Source organism: Orcinus orca, chromosome 7 (genome assembly GCF_937001465.1).
Source record: "Orcinus orca chromosome 7, mOrcOrc1.1, whole genome shotgun sequence".
NCBI classification, from domain to species: domain Eukaryota; kingdom Metazoa; phylum Chordata; class Mammalia; order Artiodactyla; family Delphinidae; genus Orcinus; species Orcinus orca.
In genome coordinates this window covers 92,446,112-92,471,708 of record NC_064565.1, presented here as the reverse complement: position 1 = coordinate 92,471,708, position 25,597 = coordinate 92,446,112, and the positions used below count along the sequence as shown (strand labels likewise).

Genomic DNA, 25,597 nt, shown 5'->3' with positions numbered 1-25,597 from the left:
ATATTGACTCTAGGTTCTCAATCATTGTTTACCTGAAAGACCAATAAATCTTGACACTTCTCAACTTGAGTTGGAGTCTACTTGGTATTTATTCATTTATTTCATACGATTTATAATCTTAATAACAACATTCCATGAAATTAAACAAATAAACATTATAGAGTTTAGCAAGAGCAGAAAGTCTTTAGTTTCTTTTTTTTTTTCTTTTTTTCTTTTGCTGCAGAACCGTTTTTGTTTCCATTTGGCCCACAGCTCGGGAGAGGGCTCCAGGGTGGTTAAAATAACTGCCTAGTGGCTGCAGGGGGCAGAAATTCTGACACCAGGGGCATGCAGAGGGGTCCTTCAAAGTCCACTGGGCTCTGGAGGCTCCTAGTCCTGTTGGAGGGCGAGCCTTCTAAGAGATGCTCACCCAGTCCTGCCTGCAGAGGTTAGTCACGTGCAGTGCATCTCCTTGATGAGTTTCACCTCCTCATCTAGGAAGTGGCTCTCCGGATGTCACAGTGGTGGAGGTCTGTGCAAGCAGAACCCAGGGCCCGCAGATCCCCCAGGGCCGAGTTCAGGGTCTTCTCCAGGGTTTCAGTCCACTCCTCTTGGGAGGGCTTCTGCATGTCCTGGAGGAGGGTGCGGCTGCCACACTGATTTTGCATCTTGAAGAGACGGTCAGTGCCCTCGGGCTTCTGCTGAGCCAATTCACAGAAGTGGCTCACACCTCCAGAGCCACAGCGTCACAGTGGAACTAGACGCCCAAAGGGAGGTGGGTGCAGGAGGCCCGCAGATGGCTGACCAGTCAGTTGACAGCGGCCTCTACCTCACTGGAATAATTCTGACGAATCTGGTTGGCAGTAAGGAGCTAACCACAAAAAACGGTGTTGGCCGGTCCCGGAGACAGAGGATGGCGAGGGTCCCAGGGGTCGCGACTAGAAAGGAGGTTGGAGAGTGGTCAGAGACAGGAAGAAGGGGTGTCCCTGCGTCTGTTCCATCCAAACATTGTCAAAACGAGACAGATCCATGAGACCACCAGTTTGCTGCCTGTATTTTCAGTCAGCAGTGATTACCTGACATGATTTTTCTCTTCATTTCTTACTTAAACATAGCACCTCTAGCTCTGTTAATACAACATGCAAATCGAAACTGACTTAGCAATTTAAATATTCATTGTGGGGGAAAAAAAAGCACCTCAGCTAACAGCTTGTAGAATACTTTAAAATTTTAAACCAATTAGTGTTCAGATTAGGTTTTTTTAAAGGTCTTTCTTTGGTTGCCGTAGTCCTGCAAGTATAATCAAGCAACACGTGATTATACTTGTAGATGACCTCTGTCTTGGACAATTGATGTCTGTTGGTCTCAGTTGCCTCTGTCTGTCTCTCTAGATACTGATGTGCCACTGAATAATCCCTGTGTCCAGGCGCAGTGCTCATACTTTACAAGCCTAACATTTGCCATCTTGCTGTAATGAAAGGAAAATTCCTTAATTAATTAGGTACATCCATAACTTCAGAGGAGTTATTTACTTATGTTCTTAAGGACATAGCTGTCCTAGCAACAGCTACAGTCCATTCTACAAGTGCCACGTTAAATTGTCCTAAATGTGTATCAGCCACAGTAGGAACAGTTTCCTTCCGAGTGTTACTTATACTTTTTAACGTGTCAGCCATCTGACTGTGTAGCCCAACTTTTTGAGTCAAACTTTTTTTTTTTTTGTGGTACGCGGACCTCTCACTGTTGTGGCCTCTCCCGTTGCAGAGCACAGGCTCCGGACGCGCAGGCTCAGCAGCCATGGCTCACGGGCCCAGCCGTTCCGCGGCATGTGGGATCTTCCTAGACGGGGGCACGAACCCGTGTCTCCTGCATCAGCAGGCGGACTCTCAACCACTGCGCCACCAGGGAAGCCCTGAGTCAAACTTTTGATCAACAATGAGTGACAGTTTCTCTTTACAATCTCTCACTGCCATGAAAGTCATTTATAGACAAACGTAAAATGAAGCCCACCAGAAGAAAATTCTTTTCTGATGAACAGAAATGAATTTTAGTATAGCTTTGGAAGCAACCAGTCAGTACATTTTAGGATTGTATTTGAGTATGTGTATTCCCTCCCATACTTGAAGTTTTCATCCCCTGGGAAGAGAGTTCCCTACCAGAGGACTTAAAACCTTACAGAGAAAATAATTTTGAAGTATTGCTCTCCAAAGTTGAGACCATATACCAAAGGGACTACCAGCAGTGAGCCATACTAGTCACATAAGCAATTAGAGGTAGAACACAATTGATTTTTCTTGATTTCCTGTTCTCTTCCTTTAGTTCCATTTGAGATGCTTGTGGATACTATTCTCCTTATAACAGACAAAATGCATACTCAGAGGCACTTGTTTTCATGTGTCGATTCTCCAATCCAAATACTTAATGTCTTGGACTTCCCTGGTGGCACAGTGGTTAAGAATCCGCCTGCCAGTGCAGGGGACACAGGTTCCATCCCTGGTCCGGGAAGATCCCACGTGCCACAGAGCAACTAAGCCCGTGTGCCACAACTACTGAGCCTGCGCTCTAGAGCCTGCTAGCCACAACTACTGAGCCCACTTGCCGCAACTACTGAAGCCCGCATGCCTAGAGCCTGTGCTCTGCAACGAGAAGCCACCACAACGAGAAGCCCAAGTACTGCAACGAAGAGTAGTCCCCGCTCGCCGCAACTAGAGAAAGCCCGCGCACACAACGGAGACCCAACGCAGCCAAAAATTATTTTTTAAAAAATTAAAAAAAAAATTAAAATGTCAAATACTTCATGTCTTAATTGATTTTATGACTAAGTAGATGTCTCCTACTTTATGGGTCACCACCTGGTCCCAAAGATCTAGAATAACTTGGATGCTTGAGACAGGAGAAAGTTTTGGATCACTTATTTCTAAGTAGGTGTTTCTCAGTGTCCCTCACCCTTGCCCTCTTCCTGTTACAATTATGTAGAATTATGTAGCCTCGGTTCCACCTGTGTTAACTTGTGAACACACGTGTGATCAGTCTCACCTGCCAGCTCCTTCCCCTCCTATAGAGAAGGATGCAAGTCTGGGGCCCAGGTTTACTTTGCTTCAACTTCCCTTAGTGGATACCAAAGCTACCTTGCAAAAATCGCTTCTGCCCTGTGTCCACCAATCCTTCGTTTATAAACACCGTGCCCAGCTTTGTGCTAATCTTAGGCTCATTAAACAGAATTTTCTGCTGTATATCCAGTGTGACACCTTATTTTAAAAAGTAGTTATTCAACATTTACTTAATGAGCCAATGGTTACAGACTGTAAGCTAGGAAAGCTAAGTTCTTTATGACTTTCCCCCCTAATTCTTGTAAAACAAGAAGTCATTGAAATCCCCATTTCCATTTTCCTTCATCTTGGAACATCTGATCCCTGGGGTACATGATCAGGCTCCAGGCCTTCAGTCAACATTTGCCCAGCGCTTCCCACAGCTCACTGTCTCCCACCAGAACACTGGGTGGGAGGGGGGAGGCAGGGACAGGGCCATCCCCTTCCCCTCCCATGGCCGTTGCTCCTTACCCGGCGTGCACAGTAGAGGAGGGATCGAAACTTGCCAGTTTTATTTTGTCTATTTTAACAGAGCAAATGAAAATTTGTCCTCTCACTCTCTTTCTCTTCTTTCCTCTCTTTTATAAAGGCACCTTCTCTTCTATTTGCCCCTGTTCTCTTCTTAGACCATTTCTTCCTTCCAAATACAAAGTCCTGGATTTCCCTTACCAAATGAGGTGGAGTGGGTAGCGTGGCTGGCCACACTTAGGAAGCATTGGGTACATTCTTTCCCTAGTGAGAGAGAATCACTTGGACGTAGACACAGCTCTTGTTACTTTTCTGTTGTGCCCATGAATTTTCCACCTACTGGCCGGGGGAAGGAGGGCTGTAGTTGGGAGCCAGGAAGTAGAGAGAGGTGGTTGGCTTCTCAAGACCTCAACTTCAGTAACATCTCATTGCAGCCAATTGAGCTAACTAGGTACCCTTGTTAGAAGAAAGACTGTACCCTTGTCGAGAATTATGCCAACGTTTCTGCTTCAACCCCCAGCAACAGATTCTTTTGGGTGTGTATAGTGAAAGGCTCCTTGGGAAATGGACTGTACAAGCAGCAAATAGGATATTGGTTAAATGGTGACATTTGTTTCCCAAAGTGTATCAGAAGGGAAGCTAAGCTCTTCAGAGCATGTGTTCATTAAAGATTTGAAGTGGGGTGGAAAGCAATAAAAAAAAAAAAAAAAAAAAGGCCAGTGGGTTCTCTTGTGAGATAGTTTTTTGTTCCTATGAATTGAATACACTCTCTGAAAAGTTTCAAAAAGAGACCGAGAAGTATGTTTTTGCTTTGATCCTACATGTGGAGTGTTCCCTACTACAAATGCCTTTTAATTTAGAAACATTGTTGAAAAGTCTGTTTGAAAGTACATGAAAATATAATATGTAAATAAGTTCTAATTAGTTATTTCAATTAATTATTTTTTGTCTCTGCTTTGCAGCTCTATTTTTCTCCTCATAATGTCACTTGTCAGAGTCCAGCTTTGGCCTCCTCCAAAAAATGTGTTTTTCTAACGGTCATTATTAAGAAAACACATTTTTCCCCTTCTGGTTGAAAACCTCACAATGATTAAGTAAAATCCCAGGTTGTGTATCTTTATGGGGAATTGTTTCAGACAGTTTTTAGCTCATGATTTGCTAGTAGGATATTAAAGAAATCTTGCAGTTAATTGAAAGAACAGGTGTCTCCTTCTTCAAATAAATGGTATGTGTTGTTTTTTAGAAAATAGATCTATACCAGGCCACTGACTGGCCTCTAATTTTCTTTCCTGACCATCCTATGTTCTTTCAATGACAAACACATTGGATTCGGAGATTAAAAGTTTTAATTCTTTCTAAGTCAAATAAGATGCTTCTCAGTGGGGACAGTGAATGCTCTGGAAAAAATGCCGGTAAAATGAACTGTTGTTTCTACACAGTAAATTTTTGAAAATTGACTAAGAACTTGAAGTGTTGATTTTGGAAGCCTAGAAGTTAAACTGTGTGACCAATTATGAACTTTTCACTTAGCAGTCTGCCCACTTGCTGCACTTTACTTAAATAGAATGAGAATTTTAGAGCTTGGAGGGACCTTTGGAGTCACCTAGAAATCAGGGAACAGTCCTCAGCTTTTACCCACCACAGTCCCTGGTGGTGGTTGGATGGGTAGAAATGCAGGCCCTACCCCAGCTTTACAGAATCAAAATCTCTGGGCCCAGATTGGGGGTGGGGGAGGACTACATTTTTCACAAACATCTCCAGAAAATTCTGATGCTCACTGAATTTGGCAAACCACTGATTCAGGCTAACTCCTTTATTTTGAGGTGAGGAAAGCAGGACTAGGGAGTTGGATGGGTCAGGCTCACCGTGTTCCCTAGGAAAGAGCAAGCTTCCTGACTCTAGGCTTGTGCTTGTCTATACACCATGTATCCAAAACACTCCTAAGAATGGGGATAGGTTGAAACCTTCTGGGTCATTAGGAGCTATCAAGCTTTAAAACAAAAAAAAGGTTTAGTGAGCAAAATCAAGTTTATTTGGGAATAGGAGAAGAATTGCAATTCGGGACATGCAAACTGCTGTGAACCACAGGCAGGTCCTGAGAACAAAGGAGAGGAGCAGTTCTATTACAGAGGAAAGGGGAAGGTGGAAGGAGCTGCTTTGAAGGAAGGGTCATTGGAGGACTGTGAGTATTCAGGGTTGTGGTGGCTTCTCATTGGCTGGGTTGTTGCTGGGCAAGGAGAAAATCTTCCTTCTTCATGCTAGGCTATGTAAAGGAAGCTGCCACAAGTGGAATGTGCCTGAGACCTCCCCTTACAGGGCTTCCTGCCTCCGTTTTGGATGAGGTTTTCCTTTTATTCAGTTTCATAGGGCGACTTCAGCATCAAGAGTAGGAGAGCATGGTCCTAAATAAGTTATAAAGGTAAAGACACCAAGGACTAGACGTATGAGTTTATGTGCTGCTGCTTCTGTCTCAACTAAAATGGGCATAAGAGGCCGGGCGGTGAGCGGGGCGTCATGGGGCCCGCGCTCCTGGACTGTGACGCGCAGGCCGGGCGGCAAGTGGGCGCTGAGGCTGCAGCTTGCGGCTTCCTGGCTCCTGGAGGTCATGGCCCGGCGTCTCGGGGGCTCCCATCCCCTCCAGGTTCTGATACCCAGTTTGCAATTACATTGAACAACAAGGATGCCCTCACTGGAGATGAAGAGACCGTGGCTTCATATGGGATTGTTTCTGGGGACTTGATATGTTTGATTCTTGAAGATGCCTTTGCAGCACCTAACTTACCTTCATCCACAGATTCAGAGCATTCCTCGCTCCAGAATAATGACCAGCCCTCTTTGGCCGCCAGCTCCAGTCAGTCCAGCATGCAGGATGAACAACTGCATGATTCATTCCAAGGACAGGCAGCCCAATCTGATGTCTGGAATGATGGCAGTGGGTCAGGGCCTAGTCACAATTTTGAAGCTGAGTCAATTCCAGATGTTGTGGTTATGGAAGAGGGCACAGGTTTCTATCCCTCAGAACCAATGCTCTGCAGTGAATCGGTGGAAGGGCAAGTGCCACATTCATCAGAGACCCTGTAGCAGCCAGCTGACTGTTCTAACCCCAGGGACCCCCGATAGTATCCATACATCTCCTCGTGTTAGAGTCGGGTTACATACCTCAGCGGACTGAAGCCAAAGCTGTGTCCATGCTGGAGAACTGGAGGTCGGGGGGCGTGTATAAGCTGCAGTACACACATCCTCTCTGCGAGGGTGGCTCTGCTGCTGTCACCTGTGTGCCTTTGGGAAACCTCATCGCCATAAATGCTACACTAAAAATCAACAATGAGAAGTGTGAAAAGTGTGAAAAGACTGCAGCTGCTGCCAGAATCTTTTATTTGCAAAGAGGAATCAGGGGAAAATGTAGCCAAGACATACAAAGATCTTCAGAAGCTCTCTCGCCTCTTCAAGGACCAGCTGGTGTATCCTCTTCTGGCTTTTACCCGACAAGCACTGAACCTAACAGATGTATTTGGGTTGATAGTCCTCCCATTGGAGCTGAAACTGCAGATCTTCCGACTTTTGGTTGTTCGTTCTGTCCTGTCTTTGTCTGTATTTTGTCATGACCTCTATATTGCTTTAAATGACCAACTTCTGTGGAGGTGTTTATATCTGCGGGATTTTCGAGATGGTACTGTCAGAGGTCGAGACACAGATTGGAAAGAACTGTACAAGAAGAGGCACAAACAAAGAAAAGAAGCTCAGAGAGGGCGGCATGTGATGTTCCTGCCATCGTCACCCCACCCCATTCCATTCTACCCCAACCCCTTGCACCCCAGGCCTTTTCCTCCCAGTTCTCTCCTTCCTCCAGGAATTATTGGTGGTGAATATGATGAAAGACTAACCCTTCCTTATGTTGGGGATCCAATGAATTCACTCATCCCTGAGCCTGGGGAGATACCCAGACAGTTCCCTCCACTCAGACCACATTTTGACCCAGTCGGCCCCTTTCCAGGACCTAACCCCATCTTGCCAGGGCGAGGTGGCCCCAATGACAGATTTCCCTTAAGACCTAGCAGGGGTCGGCCAACTGACAGCCGGCTACCATTCATGTGACTGGTTTGTAATCTCACTCTGGAGCTTGTTTTGTTTTTGTTTTTTTTTTAAACTATAGACGTTATCTTGTTGGGGTGCTATCTCTAGTGTTTTCTGATTGTGGTGGTGAGAAATGCACTCACAGAAGCCTTTTGGTAGGTATATTTAAAGCTCCAGGGGTGGTATGGCCCAAAGGTTACTGCATGACAGGGTTGGCCTTGGGAATAGTTGGTTCCTGACATCCCCTCTCTGAATTACCCTCTAGAATGAAGGTTAGACATTGATAATGTTCTGCACCAGAATTAAAAAAAAATTAAGTGTGAAAAAAAATAAAATGGGCATGAACCCCAGCAATGTTCTCTCAGCCTTTCTCTCTTTTATGAGCCTGGGGACCTGTGCAAAGTAGTGAGGATGTTTAGCTTATTTAGTTGACCCCTCACCATGTTAGGCTTTGGGCCTGTGTGCCCGGTTGATATACACATTTGTAGGCTATATGCTTTCTTAAAATGCACATTTGTGGGGGCGGGATAGGGAGGGGGGGAGAGAGATGCAAGAGGGAGGGGATATGGGGATATATGTATATGTACAGCTGATTCACTTTGTTATACAGCAGAAACTAACACACCATTGTAAAGCGATTATACTCCAATGAAGATGTTAAAAAAATGCACATTTGTGTATTTTAATATTGCCTATGTATGCTGCATCTAGGAGATTATAATAAAGTCATTAAAAGTTACAGAATAATAAACCCAGTAGGACCTACTAAAGCATATATAAACATTCAGCAAATGCTTACTGTTTATTATATCCAAAATGCAAACAAGCAAAAAATAACTTTATTTTTGCAGTGTTTTATGGTGAGAGTTTCAGCTATAATGATGATCCTGAATTTCTATAAGATCGCGCTCATTTTCTGAATCATTAGGGAAGACTGAATTCTATTCATTGTCACTTCAGTGTTAAGTCAGTTTCACTGTCCACTAAATTTTGGAAACAGTGTCGGAGTGTCTAAAATGTGTCAAGTTCTACTCAACTCTGTTTCACAGTCCATCTATGAACGTGTCTAATGTGTAATTCTTATGAACGTGTCTAATGTGTAATTCTTAGAAGGGGCAACATATTTGCATAGGGATATTCACCAGAGTAGGCTGTTTTCAAGAGGCAGGTGACCAGGTTAGGAGGATCAATTCCAGAATAGCGCTGGGAAGTTAAAATCTCTTTATATGCATGAGGGTGTTTATGTGCCAGATAATATTCAGTTTATCGTCTCTTCAACATAAACATTTATTGCTGGTCTATCATATGTAAAGCGCTACAGTAAGTGCTAAGGATAAAAAATACATCTGAGCAGTTTGTCGTGTGGTCAGGGTTGTACAACCACGTCAGAAAGCACAGTGTTTAAGGGGGCGCACGCGCTACATGCCACATAAGCAGCGCGGTCAGTGGGCGCAGCACACGGCATTCCGGTGTTCATAGCCTAGAGATCGTGACAGCACCTCCCACGCCCCACAGAAGCAGCAGGTGGGTTTGGTTCTTCCTTATCCTTCACACGTATCTCAATCCTCAGCCAATCTGAGAAACAGGAGCTTGTTAGGGTTTTGTTGCTACTCAACAGTAAAGAAATAGCAATCCCAGGAAGAAAGGGTATTAAGCTCTGGAAGCGTAATTCCGATATATTTACTCCCCGTGCGTCTTTCAATACCTCTCGCATCTAAAAACAATAGGATCTAATTCTCCTTCTGGAGGGTACCCTGTGAAACTGCTGGATGACTGATACCATGTTATTTGTGATGGAAATGAAAGCTCTAGGAATTTATGATGCTTTCATTCATGGATTCATGGGAATAAGTATCTTCTTAGGCTGGCAGGTTGTTAAATAAACATGTTTGAGCTCCTTCTAATGGAAGTGGGCTGCAACACTGGTTATATTATTATGACTATGATTATTAAGAGTAATCGATTTTGTACCCATATTACGAAATAGGCTTCATGCGAGATTTCTTTGATCAGTACAGGTCTTGGTACCCAACCATGAAATGGGCCACGAGGGAGGATTTCTAAAATGAAAGCGGTGGATGAGAAATGTCAGAAAAACGATGCTGTTTGTATAATCCTGATTATCTGTTCTGAATGTTGTTGTTTGGGTTGATTATGACAGAATTTCTGTTGTCAGTAGAATGTAGTTCCTCCTAGCTAAAGGAAAATAATGCCTTCTTTTTGGCAGGGCCATGATTATTACCAGGTCCCCTGACAGTACCAGGACAGTACTGACAGAATCATGGACTTCCTGGAACATGAAAAGGGCCTTGGCAAGCACTTGCAGGCCATCAGTGATGGGCAGGATTTGGCAAAGTAGAGATCAGAGAAGAGGGCATCATGAAAGGAGAAATAAATTGTGCCAAGATATGGAGGGTAGAGTAAGCACCCTGTTTATTTGGGGAACAGTGAGGAGAGTCCTCTAACTGCAGCAAAGAGGTTCTGTTCCCACTGGAGAGTTGTAGGAGTAGGTAGTTGGAAAGGAGAGACGGGGACCAATCAAAGGACGCATTCCTTTCATTGATTTTTGTCAGCCAAGGAAGGCTACACATCAGGTTTTAGGATCATTTTAGAATCAGACAAGCTTAGAGCCAAACCCAAACGCCATCTCTTACTGGCGGGGTGACCTCAAGACAAAATGCTTAACCCGGCTAAAACCTTAGTTTATTCATCTGTAAAACAGAGCTCATAATATCTTCCTCATAGAGATGCTGCATGGGTTAAGTAAGAACCTGTATGAGTAGCCCCCAGCCAATTGCCTGGTGAAGTAGGGTTTCTGAGGAGGAAGCGAGGAGATGAAAGGGGGTTGGTTGTAGAGAGACTGGTCTCTGGCTGCTGTACACAGAAGAGGTGGAATCAGAAGAGACCAGAAACAGTACCAATGTCAGCAATCCCCGAGGAGGCGAAGGGGTGGGAGCTGCCAGGCTAGGACAGAGGGGACATGTCTGTACACCTATTCTCTGCAATTTCTTTCCCATCATAGACTTTTGTTTCACTTGAGGATTGTGTAACTTCGTTCTGTGGTGTTAGAAGTACAACAGTCACCGACTCTTTCTTTTGCCCTGAACAGGATGCCAGCGATCCATAGGCCTTTCCAATGGGAAAGCCAAGGTGTGCAATTACAGCGGGTGGTATTACTGCAGCAGCTGCCACGTGGACGACAGTTTTCTCATCCCGGCCCGCATAGTCCACAACTGGGATACTTCAAAATATAAGGTAGGTACCGAAACTGGGTTCACTGCATAATAGCGATTTGGGTATTTACATGTTGTCGTGTGGATTCTAAAGATAATAAGGTAAGAATTTGAGGCAGACCTGATTAAGTAGTCTCATGAAAGCTACAGCTTCATGCTATTTTCCCACTCCATACTTCCTTTTTTTTTTTTTTAATTAATTTATATTTGGCTGCGTTGGGTCTTCATTGCTACGCGTGGCTTTCTCTAGTTGCGGCGAGCGGGGGCTACTCTTCGTTGCAGGTGCGCAGGCTTCTCACTGCAGTGGCTTCTCTTATTGCAGAGCATGGGCTGTAGGTGCACGGGTTTCAGTAGTTGTGGCACGTGGGCTCAGTAGTTGTGGCTTGCGGGCTCTAGAGCGCAGGCTCAGTAGTTGTGGCGCACGGGCTTAGTTGCTCCGCGGCATGTGGGATCTTCCCGGACCAGGGATTGATCCCATGGCCCCTGCATTGGCAGGCAGATTCTTAACCACTGTGCCACCAGGGAAGCCATTGTGTTATTTCCCTCCCTTCTATGGTTTTAACTACCAGGGCTCGTATGCTGATAATTCCTACATTTATCTCCAGCTCTGGTTTTGCTACTGAAAGTGAGATCTGTGGATTTAACTGCCTGATAGCATTTATCTCAACTGTAGTTTTCAACCTAGTAGTCCTCAAGACACGTGAACCAGTTAGCTCCATTGCACAGCATTTCCACCCTTGCATAAACGAGGTAATCGACTTTGGCAAGTCGAAGAGTCTAACCCCCACTGGAGTTGTACTCTAGGCTTAGGATTTTTTTCCGGTCCTGGGTCCTGCCACCCAATAGAGAATTCTGTTATCTCATCGGACTAGAAGGTTTCCTGATCCTTCTGCCAGAATATCATCACATCTGCCTTGAACGAACCTTCGATGCAAGGTGCTTCATACAAAAACAGGCTGTATGATGGGTTTTATACCTCCTTGCTGATAGATGTCTTAGACTTCCTTTCATTGTAACTGTAAGTCATTCGGGAGCAAGGTAGGCAGGGAAGGAACCTGTGGCTGTTACCTACCTGTAATCTTTGAAGTCTGAAATGAACATGACAGTTGTGAGTGGCCAGTTGTCTTGGATCCTTTTCTACATCCCTGGGCAGCTCTGTCTCCTGTTCTACCCAATAATCATCCACATCTTCACTGTCTTCAAGATGCCTCATCCCAGGCCTTCTCAGCATATGACCTTGCCTCCTACTTCAAGGAGAAAATTGAAGCTACGAGATTTGAATACGAATACCTACAAATCTGTCTACATTGGTACCTATCCTTACTGCTTCCAGTCCTGTGTTGGGAAGAAGAAGAGCCTTTTCTCTTGTTTAGAGATCGTCCTTCCATGTGTGCTGCAGATATTTTTACCCATCTCGGGAATCCCTGCTGTTTGTTCCAGAGCTGAGAAAGGCATGTCCTCCTTGGTGAAAGCTCTGATGCTCCCCGCATTCCCCATTTGTGCTTTGCTGGTTCTCCCTGTGCCACCATCACGCATGCGTGGGTTTCTAGAATTGCACTTATTACAGGGGCTAACAGCAGGAGCTTGTTGTTCACCAGGCCTGTGTTCAAATCCTCCCTCCACCTCTAATTAGGTGCTTGATTGGTTGGGGCAAATTACTTGAACTTCTGTGAGTCTCCATTTTGTAATCTGTAAAATGAACCCAGAGTACCTGGGTTCAAATTTTAGCTTTGTCATTTACTAGCTGTCTAACCTGGGCAAGTTGTTTAGTCTCTCTGTGTTTCGGTCTCCTCATCTGTAAAATGAGGGCAATAATAACTCATAAGGTTATCGATGGTTAGATGGGTTCATGCATGCGAACAAAGTACCCCGCGCACATAAGCATTTGTTCTTACTACACTTCACGTATTTACCTAAAAGAGTTGTGTGGATTGGGATAATATAAGGAAAGCACTCTTCGACTGACTGTGGTAAGTACTTAAGAATGGAATGAAGTGATTATTTTCATGACCCTCACATTTATATACCAGCTGGCTGCTTATCTGTCTTCTTACTAAAGGTGAGCTTCCTGGGTGCTGGGGACCTGCCTTAGCACAGTTTCTGGTGCGTAGTAGGTAAGCAGAGCTGTATAGTGAAGCTGGTCCTGTGGGTGCCTCAAACTCAGTATGCCCCAAACTGGCTTCCTCACCCTCACCAGCTGTCTCCCACCCCTTCCTCACTGCACGTGGCTCCACCAGTCCCACCGCCAGTGCTGGGATACATCCTGGCCTGTTCCCTCTGCCACACCGGCCCTGCCTAATCAGTTCACAGAAATCCACAGCTGACTTGGAGCTCTGAGGCCCTGCACCCCACTGCACACGCAGCGCCACCACACAATCCCAACCCTCAGCATCACTCACAGGAAAGAATTCAGTCGCCTCCCAACCGTGCTTCCTGCCTTCAGGTCTTGCCCAACAGTGTTTCAGAAAAGTCCCATTTGCCCCAACATTATTCCCAAGAAGTCCCATTCTCACCTTGGGTAAATGTTATACCCTCTCTTAGTCTCTGTTTCTTCACATTTAGAATGGAGATAATAGCAACGATAGTACCTACTTCACAGGGTCGCTGTTTGCTTAAATGAATAATTCACAGAAAGCACCTAGTGCAGTGTCTGGAATGTAATAAGTGCTCAATTAATGCCAGCTTTTACTCTGACTGAACATAAGATAAATCCAAATCTCTTAGCCCGACAAAAGACTGTTTGTGATCTCTAGTCCTAGCCTTTCTAGCCCTTTTATCCACTCCCTCCCCGCCCCCGTGAGTCTCTTCAGGAAGATCGCACTCCTTCCCATTGCCCAGTCCCACCAGGCTATTTCACACCTCATGTCTTCCTCTTGCCCTCATTCAAATCCTAAACCCAGCTTAAACTTCATTTCCTTTCCTGATTTTTTCCTTCCCCTCAGCCAGACAGTTATCATTCTCTCCTCTGCATCTTGTACTTGACACTCTGAATATAGGCTATAAATATATTTGCCATGTGTGTATTAGATAAAAACTTACTTAGAGGGAAAGAACACTAGCTGAGTTTGAACAGTTTAGATTAATCTATTTGGAGCAGGACTTTGACAGCTGAGAGGTGTGTAGAAAGCAAGTGAGTGAGGCAGCCCCAGCCCTGTGATCTTTGAGGGTTTAGGCTGGTGGCACCTGCCCACAGAATATGTGCCCATCAGCTAAAGCAGAAAAGGTGGCACTGAATGAGGAAGTGAAAAACTCAGGAATGGTTTATGAAGCCATGAAATGGAGGAGATTCAGTTCTGTTTGTAGTGATGGCTGAAGGCCACTCAAACCATCAATCTAGCCATCACTGCTGCTTGTAGTCTTTCTATAAAGCAGATATTTTTGTGGTGGTGGTCATTCAAGTGACAAGGTTTGATTTTGAGAGGATAGGTAAGTAATAGGGATATTAGGTACCCTCACTTCATCCATGAGGAAAATGTCCTTTGTCAGACCATTCCCTCCCTGGATCTCAGTGGACCAGGGAAGATTTTAAAGCAAGAACAGAGCTGGTCAATTTTATCTGGATCATCTCTCACTGGCATTAAGTAACTATATTCCATTTAGTCCAGTGTCTGTCTGTCTTTGCTCAGATGCCAGGATTTAACTTAATGTTCCTAATTGTGAGGATCAATTCAGACCTATCAGTTTCCAAGACCAGACATCGTTCTGTTAGATCTGCCTGCTCTCCTTAATTGCAAGTACGTGACTGGCTTGAATATCCATTTAAAGAGTGAAAAAATGGTTTTGCAGAGCAGAATGAAATCTGTCATCTTAAGCGTTTCCTTGTCTGCCCTCCAGAGTAATAATAATCCTAATTACTTTTAAAGCAGGATTTCTTCTGTTTTCCAGTGTACATCCTGCGGATTGAATTGAGCCCCAGGATTACCTAGCAGCTAAACCCTATCCTCCAATTTTATAGCCATTTTCTAATGAAATTCTCTTTGAAGATAACTTTCCCTCTACCACCACCACCCCAATTCAAAAATATCAAGCATGACAAAGAGGTGGTAAGGAACTCAAACTTAGCCTGAACTCTTCCTAAATTGTGCTTTTAAAAAATATTTTTGTATCCTAGCCTGAATATTCACATTCCACTTAGCTAGGGGTTTTCCACGTTACATAAGCCATTTCCTATCTCTTCATCTTGAGAGGCATTCAAGGAAAACTCTATTGCCCTTGCAGAGCTGGAGAGTAGCTCGCTGATGGGAAAAACCACTTGTTCAGAGTCATTTGGAGATTTTGAGAACAAATTGTAATTAAAGTTAAGATTTCCTGATTCCTTCTCCCTTAGCCCACAGTGCCTGTTTTAATAAGACTAAGAAGTATTATGGTTGGAATTGATCTTATTAAAACTTTTGCCATAATTTTTTATAATAGATGATGGGAAAAAATACTGGAAGGAAACATTATACCAAAGCAATCAGTGGTTATTTTACTGTGGTAAGATTATGGGTGATTTTCTTTTTTCTCTCCTAATCTTTATTCTCCAAACTTTCAGTAATGTGATTACATTATTTTTATTATTTTATAAATTTTAACTGTCACGTAGCTCCGTGACAGTTTCCTACTTCAGAAAATATGTACTAGAAATTAACCTTTTTTTAATGCCTCAGAATTATAATTATAAATATGAGTGTTCTACCTCGTGATCAATAACTTCAATGTGGTTTAATATGATATATGGGAGGCTATTTTTTCTGTAAGGAAATTGCCTTATACCACTATAATTTTATTCTTCTTTTTTTGAATATAATATACTTTCACATTTCGAGGTTCAAAAATACAAAGGACATATACACATAGATAATCTCCCTCCCTCTTCCTCTCACCCACAGGCAACCAAATTACTCCTTCCAGAAATATTTTACATACATGTATTTTACACAAGAATGTCAATTGGCAATACAGTATACATGCTGCTCTTAGAAAATATTCCATTCAGATCATAAAACTCTTCCTTGGGCTTTTTTAAACAGCCATTCCATATATATATATTTTTTAATTTATTTTATTTATTTATTTTTGGCTGCTTTGGGTCTTCGTTGCTGCGCACAGGCTTTTCTCCAGTTGCAGGGAGCGGGGGCCACTCCTCGCTGTGGTGGCGGGCCTCCCACTGTGGTGGCCTCTCCTGTTGCGGAGCATGGGCTCTAGGTTCGCGGGCCTCAACAGTTGTGAAGCACGCGGGCTTAGTTGCTCCATAGCATGTGGGATCTTCCCGGACCAGGGCTCGAACCCGTGTCCCCTGCATCAGCAGGCGGACTCTCAACCGCGCAACTCTCAACTGCGCCACCAGGGAAGCCCTCAGCCATTCCATATTACATCATGAATTTAACACACACACACACACACACACACACACACCCCAGTTTATCCAACTTGTCTTTGTTTTGATGGACATTAAGGTTTTTCTAGTCTTTCTATTATAGACAGTGATTCAGTGAATAACTTTATACATCATTTTGAATGTAAGGTTTTCATTTACGAGTGAGACTATCTGTAGATTACTTCCTAGTTGTAGGTATGTACACCTGTGAGTTTGATGGATGTTGCCAAATTGCTTTCTGTCGAGGTTGTATTCTATACTTTTACCATATCTCTTCTTGCACGTGCCTTTCTTCCCTTAGTACCAGGATGTCAGCTGTCACCTCTTTTGTCACTGTGCTGCCTCTAGCTCTCCTTCCCCTTTTCTACTTTATGAATTCTAAATATGTTGTGAACTTAGAAACAAATAATCAAACTGTTAGAAGTGTGTGGCTCAGAGTCACGGCCAGAGCATTGTAAAGTACTCATTCATCTGTTCAGCAAGTGTTTATTGAACACTTACTGTGCTCACCGGGGACATAGCCTCTGTGTCATGAATTTCTCGTGAGGGAGAAAGACAGTAAACAAATATACAAATAAGTGACTTCTAGATAAATGAAGTGTTACTAGACTTTAGTTTTTGTTTTAAAGACCCACACACCAATGTACTGCCTCCTTAAATTATGTGTTCATCTCCATTGGTAGCCCACTTGTTTTCTATTTGACTGGGGTGGAGGGAAGGACAGAACAGGGACAGGGATCTCCTATTTTAAAGAGTGATGAACAGATAGATTTTGGTAGTTATTAAAAACAGATAGTTTTTGGTAGAGTTATTAAAAAAATAAAAGGAACTGTGAACATGAACAATGGTAAAAAGCACGGAGTAGTGTATCTCGACATCTGAGTTTTGGCTTGAGTTCTGCCACGAGATGACCACAGATGAGTCATTGAAGTTTTCTGGACTCAATTTTCTCTTCTATTAAGTATAGGTAATGGTAGAGAAAAATGTCCCTTCCTCCGGTTGGTGAGTGGGACCTAGGCTGACTTTCATTTCCTACTGCCCCCTCCATACAGCCTGCATGACATTAACCAGCTGCCCTGTCTGTAGTCAGATTGGTTGGGAAGTGGCTGGGTGAAGCAGGTTTTCTCTAGTACTCCATGTCCCAGGGCTTTAATATGCTAACATGTTGCACTTTGAAACACCAAGAGAAGAATGTGGCATGTGGCGTATTTCTCGTTGGCCCTCAGAACATCTTTTCTGTGTGACTGGTATTCCTTGCCACACAGGTTGAGAAAAAACTGAACTAGATTATCTGTACCCGTTCTTGTTATTCTGAGATTACGTTCTCATCTGTTTTGTTCTGATACATTTTCCTCCTTTAACAAAAGCTAAAGTCCTCACCACCGGCACATCCTCCTCCTCTGCAAATTGCTGTCTATGGTCACCACATTGCCTCTGCCCCATTGCTTTATTACCCAGGGCTCTTTTTGTGGGGGAACATACCAGGACACCATTCCGGAACCTCTCAGAGTTACATAAACCTGAACATTTGAGAATTTTGTTTTACAGAAGTAGCTGTCACCAGCATAACAAAAGATGTATTATGTTGAAATCTATACCAACGATGCTTAATGTTAAAATCAAATGACAGGGCTTCCCTGGTGGCGCAGTGGTTGAGAGTCCGCCTGCCGATGCAGGGGACATGGGTTCGTGCCCCGGTCCGGGAAGATCCCACATGCCGTGAAGCGGCTGGGTCTGTGAGCCATGGCCGCTGAGCCTGGGCATCCGGAGCCTGTGCTGCGCAACGGGAGAGACCACAACAGTGAGAGGCCCGCGTACCGCAAAAAAAAACAAAAACAAAAACAAAAAAAAACAAAAAAAAAAATCAAATGACAACATGCTTATTTATAAATACATCTGTGTATCTAGGAGATTTGTCATTACTAGTTTGTGGAAAATTATAACCTGATTGTGCCTTTTCTCCAACTCCTCCTGAGTGTGAGATGGATAGGAGACCTGTTTCTACCTGGACCTCTTCCGCCTCAACTGTCTTGAATCATGTTGACGGCAGGGCTGTGGAGAGAGAACCAGTTCACAAACTGCAACAAAACCACAGTCAGAGACTGGAGTTCTTATAGCTTAAACTATTCTAAGTTAAAAGACCTATGGAAAGAAACTGTTTTATATTAATAATACTAATATCATTAATAAATATTAAATATCATTTAGTAAAATACTAACAGGCCAATAGGTTGGCAAAGTGAACTGTCAACCCTGTAAAAATTGCTTCTGATGTGAGCAGAGTAGGATCATGAAAAAGAATGCCAACTTAAACCGTTCACTTTTTTAAAGGAAGGAATAGTGTGCTTATCCATCTGCACTTATGAGCTGAGTTTTCATGTCAGACACAGCACTCAGGCTTTTGATGTTTTTCATAAGTTGGTAGGCAAGAAATAGGACAGTAGCTCTTGGCTCCTAGGTAGAGTGTTATTTGGTGTTCACATATAACTCATGAAGTATTTCTATTAATAAGAAAGAAACTTGCTCTCACATAAACTTCGTCACTTAAGAATATCATTGGCTTCCTTCCTTAAGTAACTATATATTTTTAAAAAGCTTTTTAATTACAGTTGCGTTTGAAAGTAGAATGCTCCTATCAGTATGGAGGGTGGTTTTGAACTTAGGACACTGTATCCCCACTCATTTCCTATTTTACAAAAATAGCGTTTCATGCCAAATATTGAGTTCTCTCAAAAATTCCCTCACTGATGTAAGTGGTCGTTTCTCAAAAAATGAGCATGTGCCTTGCTGCCAAAAATGGCTCAACATGGCAGGAATTTATTTGTTCACATACTCAGGCAGCCAAGGTCACAATATGCTCTGTATTCTTAACACTGGCTAATAACTTTGTGAAGCAGTGCCTCAGACCTTATTGAAACTAGCTCTGTTTTTGTTTTTAGTAATTTCAGTGTATGAATGCTGATGTCAGTAGCTGCCATCCCATTTGTCTCACTGCTTTTACTGTCTCTGTAAAAGACTTTTTTTTTTTCCATTTGGGCTTAAGTACCACCTGAAGAGAGAAGCCTTTTAAGGCCTGGGAGACTGGCCAGTGCCCTTTGTCCTTCTGTTCACCTACTAAAAGGTAGCATTGTTAACCTAATTCAGCGGGGCCCTGGCTCAGTATAAACACTGCTCAGTAGAGCCAGAAAGACTAATTGAATTGTACAATACATCACTCTTCAGCAACAGTTTCAAGTGGATTGTACTTCATTTTCCAGAACACCATCCATTTTTTCCCCTCATTTAAGATTTTTAAATATAGCAAATATTTAACCACGATAAACAAAATATTTGAACCCAATTCTGTCTTTCCCCGCTGAACTGTGAGCTACATGAGGACAGGGCCCTGCCTGTTGTGGTCTCCAGTATCAGTGAATTGGTATGTAAGATTCCCCCAAACTACCCACGGGTTATGCATTATTTAAGCTACTCCCTCTGTATCTCAGATGTGTTTCTTCTATTTATTTCTTTGGATGAGAATGACATTTTAAAATCAACTTTCATACTCTTGATGATTACTACCAGAAGTGGATATAAAGTTGGATGGATCTATTGGCCAAAGTCAGCCTAAGCTCAGAGCTGTTCTAATAAGAGCAACTCTTTTCTGCTTATGAAAGTGTGTGTTTGAGCCTATTTTCTATGCACACTGTTCTGCATATAATATCCTTTTTTCCCCTTTTTTGGGAGAGATCCTTTTATTCCTTTTGAATTTTGTAGTATGTGCGTGGTTTACCTATCTTTTTAAAGTGGCTACTTTATAAAAAGTGTTATAGACTATATATACATATATGTGCACATAGTTTTAGTTTTTAAAGTCAGCATTGTTGTTAAGAGTATTAATGGTGCTTTGTGACTACCTAGAGGGGTGGGAGAGGGAGGGTGGGAGGGAGACGCAAGAGGGAGGGGATATGGGGATATATGTATGCCTATAGGTGATTCCCTTTGTCATAAAGCAGAAACCAACACACCATTGTAAAGCAATTATACTCCAATAAAGATGTTAAAAAAAAGTCTTAATGAATTCTTTTTAAATTTTTATTTTGAAATAATTATGGATTCACAGGAAGTTGCATAGATAATATAATACAGAGAGGTCCTGTGTATCTTTCACCTACTTTCCCCACGGGTTATATCTTAAATACCTATAGTACAATTAAAAAAAACAAACAGGAAATTGACATTGGTATACTGGGTCTGTATAGTTCCGTGTCATTTTATCACGTGTAGATTTGTGCAATCACATGATCAACATACAGAGTTAATGAATTCCTTTCAATGCCCAGGTTACTTTTACCAATTGCGTTTCTGGAAGAGAGAAAGAAAAGCCACACTTTATACTTAGTTACACTATGGGTTTTTTCATTTGGCTGTGTTCAGAAGATGATGTTATTTTGATATCTAAGCTGTGGTTCCTGGTTGGAGGAGGTGTGGAAAGCCAGGTGATTCGTCAGCGCTGATGGAGCAGTTTCTTTTGTAGGTGTCTAAGCAGGCCAAAGAGTTTCTGGAGTACGTGTACGAAGAGCCCCTGATCGACATCCAGCAGGAGAACCCCATGCTGTACGGACACGCCGAGCCGCTGGCCACCGTGGTGCGCCTGCGGCAGCGGCTGAAATCACTGCGAGCCTATTTGTTCAGCTGCCGGGCAGCGGTGGCCGAGGATCTGCGCCGCAGGTAAGAGTCATAAATGTCAGACGGCGTCGGTTTGTTTTTCTTTTCCCGCCCCGGGAGGGTGGTTAGAGGATCTCCAAGGGCCTTTACAACGTGGAGTGTCTCGAATTCTGTGGCTGTCCCTCCCTCCGGGCTCATGTTTGGCTCTTTCCTCCGAGGGCCTCTATCCGGTTGAGCCAAGCACAATGGAAATAATATCTCAGCGTAACTGAAGGCTTTTAACCCATGGATCGAGTTCCCACAATGGTGAAGACCTCTCTTTACCTGTAGGTTAACTTGAGATAATATTCATTGGAGTGTCTTCATTGATCACTTATGTAGTGTTTTATATTTCCCTCAAGTTCAGTTCGTATTATCATCAGGAAAAAATAAGCATGTTTGAAATATTCCATAACTTAAAAACATTTTTTCAATGGGAAATTAGTAGGTGGTTATTCAAATCTTATTTTGCAGACAGAAGCGAACTTGGTAAATGATGCAGGCTGTAGAGCTTGAATTAAAATGCATTAAAAAACAACAACAGGCACAAACATGAAAAGGCCCAGGATTCTGCCTTTTCATGTTACCATTGACATAGGCTGCTTATCCATAGCTTGGTTATCTCAGAGTTTATGGAACACGCAAGTCCATGCCAGGCTCAGATCCTCAACATAAAAGTGAAGTTAAAATGTGCCTGCTCTCATCAGATTCCTTCTTTTACAGTTAGGTTTTATTGGCATTTGAATTCTCACCCTTGGCATATGTGAACTAGCTTATACTTGAAATAATTGTTGATGGTGTTCATAAGTCCCTAAACATACCTTTTAATTTTTTTTTTTTAGTAGAAATTTAAAGGCATACATTAGTCATGATTTTTGGAGGCAAGCCTATGTGAATAAGAACCTTTGCAAAGTGATATCGTTTGCTATTTGAAATCCAATTAAGATCCAAAGAAACTGACAAAACCCCAGGCATCTGAATAGATGTTTTGAAAAGAACTAAATGTAGATGGTAAGGGATACATAATATCTAGACAAGCTCTCATAAAATAATAATGAAAAGGCAGCTGCCATAAAGCAAAATACTTCTCAGTGGTAGTCATTCTGTTACCTAGTTGTTTTCAGAAAGTGCTAGAAAGTGGTCAGGATTTACTCTTGTAAAGTCTAGGCAAATCTTAATTTTAAAGATCAGGGCTTTGCCTGAAAGGCAATAAAATTATGTGTCTCAAACTAATTCACCAACTAAACTAGATACAAGATTTTTAACATTGAAAGTATGTTCTATTACTTTCAGTACCTTTTGGCTTTGCTCAGAGCTGGTTTTTCCTGTGCCTATATTTTTAAATGATATTAAAATCTACACATGGGGGCTTCCCTGGTGGCGCAGTGGTTGAGAGTCCGCCTGCCGATGCAGGGGACGTGGGTTCGTCCCCCCGGTCCGGGAAGATCCCACATGCCGCGGAGCGGCTGGGCCCGTGAGCCACGGCCGCTGAGCCTGCACGTCCGGAGCCTGTGCTCCACAGCGGGAGAGGCCACAACAGTGAGAGGCCCGCGTACAGCAAAAATAAATAAATAAAATCTACACATGGGAATCATGTTAGATACCTTTATGATATAATGTTTTGCTTTGGTTAAATATGTCCGATCTGGGCACACATTTAGAAGTTAAATAGCAGATCCTGTCTTCATATGGATGACTAAGAATACCTATGCTGTTCCAGCAGTTTGGTGGTTTACCACCATGTACTGTGCCTTATGGCCAGACCACCAGGAAAGGAATGGAAGTTCTAGAAAAAAAAGCATTCCTAGGGCTGTGAGAATGAAAATAGTAGTCTTTTTTTCCTTTTCCTTCATTTCTCTTTCCTGGACTTGCTCATGACCGTTATGTAGTATAGTGCCTGCCACAAGGTGGGTATTCAGTAACTACTGAATGGATGGGTGGAAGGAGGGATGCGTGATAGATGGATGTCTGTTACAGTGTCACTTTAGACCACTGAGCAGTGGCTAGTAGCCCAGTTTAGAGGAAGGAGTCATCTTCAAATTCTTCTTTTTCTTACTTCCCCGTGTCACTTAACACAGTGTTTGACCTATCTGAAGCTTTCAGAAATTGTTGAATGAACAAATCAACCAAAGAGCAAACCAAATCAGCCAAAAAAGCATTTCTGTTTCTGGGATAAGTCTCAAATCTTTCCTCTCCTGTTCACTTCCAGTGCACTCCCCTGGTTCAGTCTCAGGACTATTACAGTATCCTTCTGACTTTCTGTCTCACTTGGGTTTCTTTCCTCTCCAGTTGAACCTTCGCATCAGACAAATTTTAAAGCACAAGTATGGAATTAAAGATCTGCCCCAATCTAATCCAGTATATTGTTCTACTCTCTCAAACACTGCACTTCAAACACAAATAATTATTTAACTCTTCCCTCAGTGCATTCTGTTGTGGGAATTAAATGGGTTTTTGCAAGTGAAGGGCTTACAGTAGTGCTTGTACATAGTAAACACTCTATAGATAACCATTATTATTAATACTGCTTTTTAAAAATTTATTTATTTTATTTTTGGCTGTGTTGGGTCTTTGTTGCCGCACACGGGCTTTCTCTAGTTGCAGCGCACGGGCTTCTCATTGTGGTGGCTTCTCTTGCTGTGGAGCACGGGGTCTAGGTGCATGGGCTTCAGCAGTTGCAGCATGTGGGCTCAGTAGATGTGGCACACGGGCTGTAGAGCGCAGGCTCAGTAGTTGTGGCTCACGGGCTTAGTTGCTCCACAGCCTGTGGGATCTTCCCGGACCAGGGCTCCAACCCGTGTCCCCTGCATTGGCAGGTGGATTCTTAACCACTGCACCACCCGGGAAGTCCTAATACTGCTTTCTTATCCTAGACTGTTCTTGTCTCTAGCTTTAAAAATCTTTGTTAAAAGATTCTCCTTAAAAGCTACCCCTGAGGCTCTGTCTACTGGACTCAGGCTCCTTCTGCTACTCACTGTATCAGGAGAGGGGTGAGCAAGAGGAAGTGGGTTGGAGGGCCAGCCGGGCCCAGGGCCTGCAGTTCCTGGGTACGCGGGATGCACTTATCTGAGCGTTTGTTGCATAAAAATAGGTGGAGGGGGCTTCCCTGGTGGCGCAGTGGTTGAGAGTCCACCTGCCGATGCAGGGGACACGGGTTCGTGCCCCAGTCCGGGAAGATCCCACATGCCGCGGAGCGGGCTGGGCCCGTGAGCCATGGCCGCTGAGCCTGCGCGTCCGGAGCCTGTGCTCCGCAGCGGGAGAGGCCACATCAGTGAGAGGCCCGTGTATCGCAAAAAAAAAAAAAAAAAAAAAAAAAAAAATTGGAGGAGCAGGAGGCTCCCTAAGAGCAAAGGATGAGACAGTGATTCCTACAGCGCCCTGGAGGAGGTGACTGATTTTTTTTTTAATGTTATTTTAGTTTCTCTATATTTATATACTGTTAACATAATGTTTGGGTTTAGGTTACCATGCTCTCCAACCTGGCACAGAGAAAAGTATACCAGTAGCAAGCAGTACTCCTAACTTTGGGGGGAGGTGGCGAGTTAGAGGGAGGCTAGAAATCATTTTGATTTATTTTGAAATATGACTATTTAGTGAAATATGTCTAAGAGATTTTTCTGGGATGTTCATACTTCTTACAGCTGGGCCATGCTTACTAATTCCACCTTCTTCAGTGTCTATAAAAATAACCATAGCTACAAAGGGGAACCATTGCCCACCTCACATGCTAAAATTCCTGTCACCAAAAGCCATCTCTTGCCTATCAATCATCTTTCACTTTTATATGGAATCTGACTTTTTAAAAACAAAATTAGCCAACAGTACTTTTAGCGATGATAAGCATGTTCAAAAACACTACTTAAGGTTCCCTTTGTCTCACCTGCGGGCACCAGATCTAGAGTGGGGTGGTTTAAACAGTGAGAAGCACCTGCTGGGCACAACTAACCATACGTATCCTCGATAGAAGTTAAAAGAGGGAGGAGTTGATGAGCAACAGGGGAACAAAACTAGAGCAAGAGAATCCAGTTCTTATCTAGTCGTAAAAGGCATTCTCTCCCTGCCTGGTTTTTACCTCCATATAAAAGTTGTCATTAATCTCCAGCAAGTAGGCCCAACATGCTGAAGACCTGTCAGCGCCATATAAACAGAATAAAGCAAACTGTTAATACTGCTGTCATGAGGAAACTGGAAACAGACTGATTAATCATAGTGGCGCTCAACCGCCAGGGAGACCACTTCGGTCGTCGCCTTATTAGGGAAGTCCCAGTTGGCTTTTAGGCCAATCATTACGATGACCGTCCGGTTTGTATCCTCACTGTTTTTGTTATTGTTGTTAAATGAACGCCTCGTTCTTGAACCCATACCGCAAATCTTGACTGGCAGGGGTGATTAGTTTAGAAAAAGTCAGCATCTTCCATGAAATCTAAAATGTTTATAGTGCCGACCATTGACCGTTTCTGAGGACTCCCAGATGGCGAGCGACCCTGCTGGATTGATTCAAGGCCTATTTAACTTTTCAAGAGAGAAATTATTTACAGTGTCCACATGTAAAGGTGCATGAAGTACTCTGTGGAAGATCTTGGCACTGTCAGGACACATCCGGAGCAGCTGCCATTAAGGACGTCTTCAGGAGGGACCCTAAGAAAAGCTGGGAACACAGGAATAGTGGGGTACGTGTGTAAATCGTAGTCACAAAAGGGCACCTCGGG

General features: G+C 43.3%; 2 protein-coding genes across 7 annotated transcripts in view; both read left to right on the top strand.

Annotated features, from left to right (window-relative positions):
- PLEKHM3 (pleckstrin homology domain containing M3) overlaps positions 1-25,597 on the top strand; it is a 184,547-nt gene that overhangs the window by 61,949 nt on the left and 97,001 nt on the right. For all 6 annotated transcript variants that reach the window (XM_004262790.4, XM_033428843.2, XM_033428834.2 and 3 more), the window contains exons 4-5: positions 10,720-10,865; positions 20,719-20,912. In XM_004262790.4, the coding sequence (XP_004262838.1) occupies positions 10,720-10,865; positions 20,719-20,912 (340 nt within the window). The remainder of the gene's footprint in view (positions 1-10,719; positions 10,866-20,718; positions 20,913-25,597) is intronic.
- LOC101285558 (F-box only protein 7-like) lies at positions 6,036-7,897 on the top strand. Its single transcript, XM_033428877.2, is given in 3 exon segments — positions 6,036-6,648; positions 6,651-6,868; positions 6,870-7,897. Coding segments are annotated over 3 exon segments (1,578 nt in total). The 5' UTR covers positions 6,036-6,050; the 3' UTR covers positions 7,632-7,897.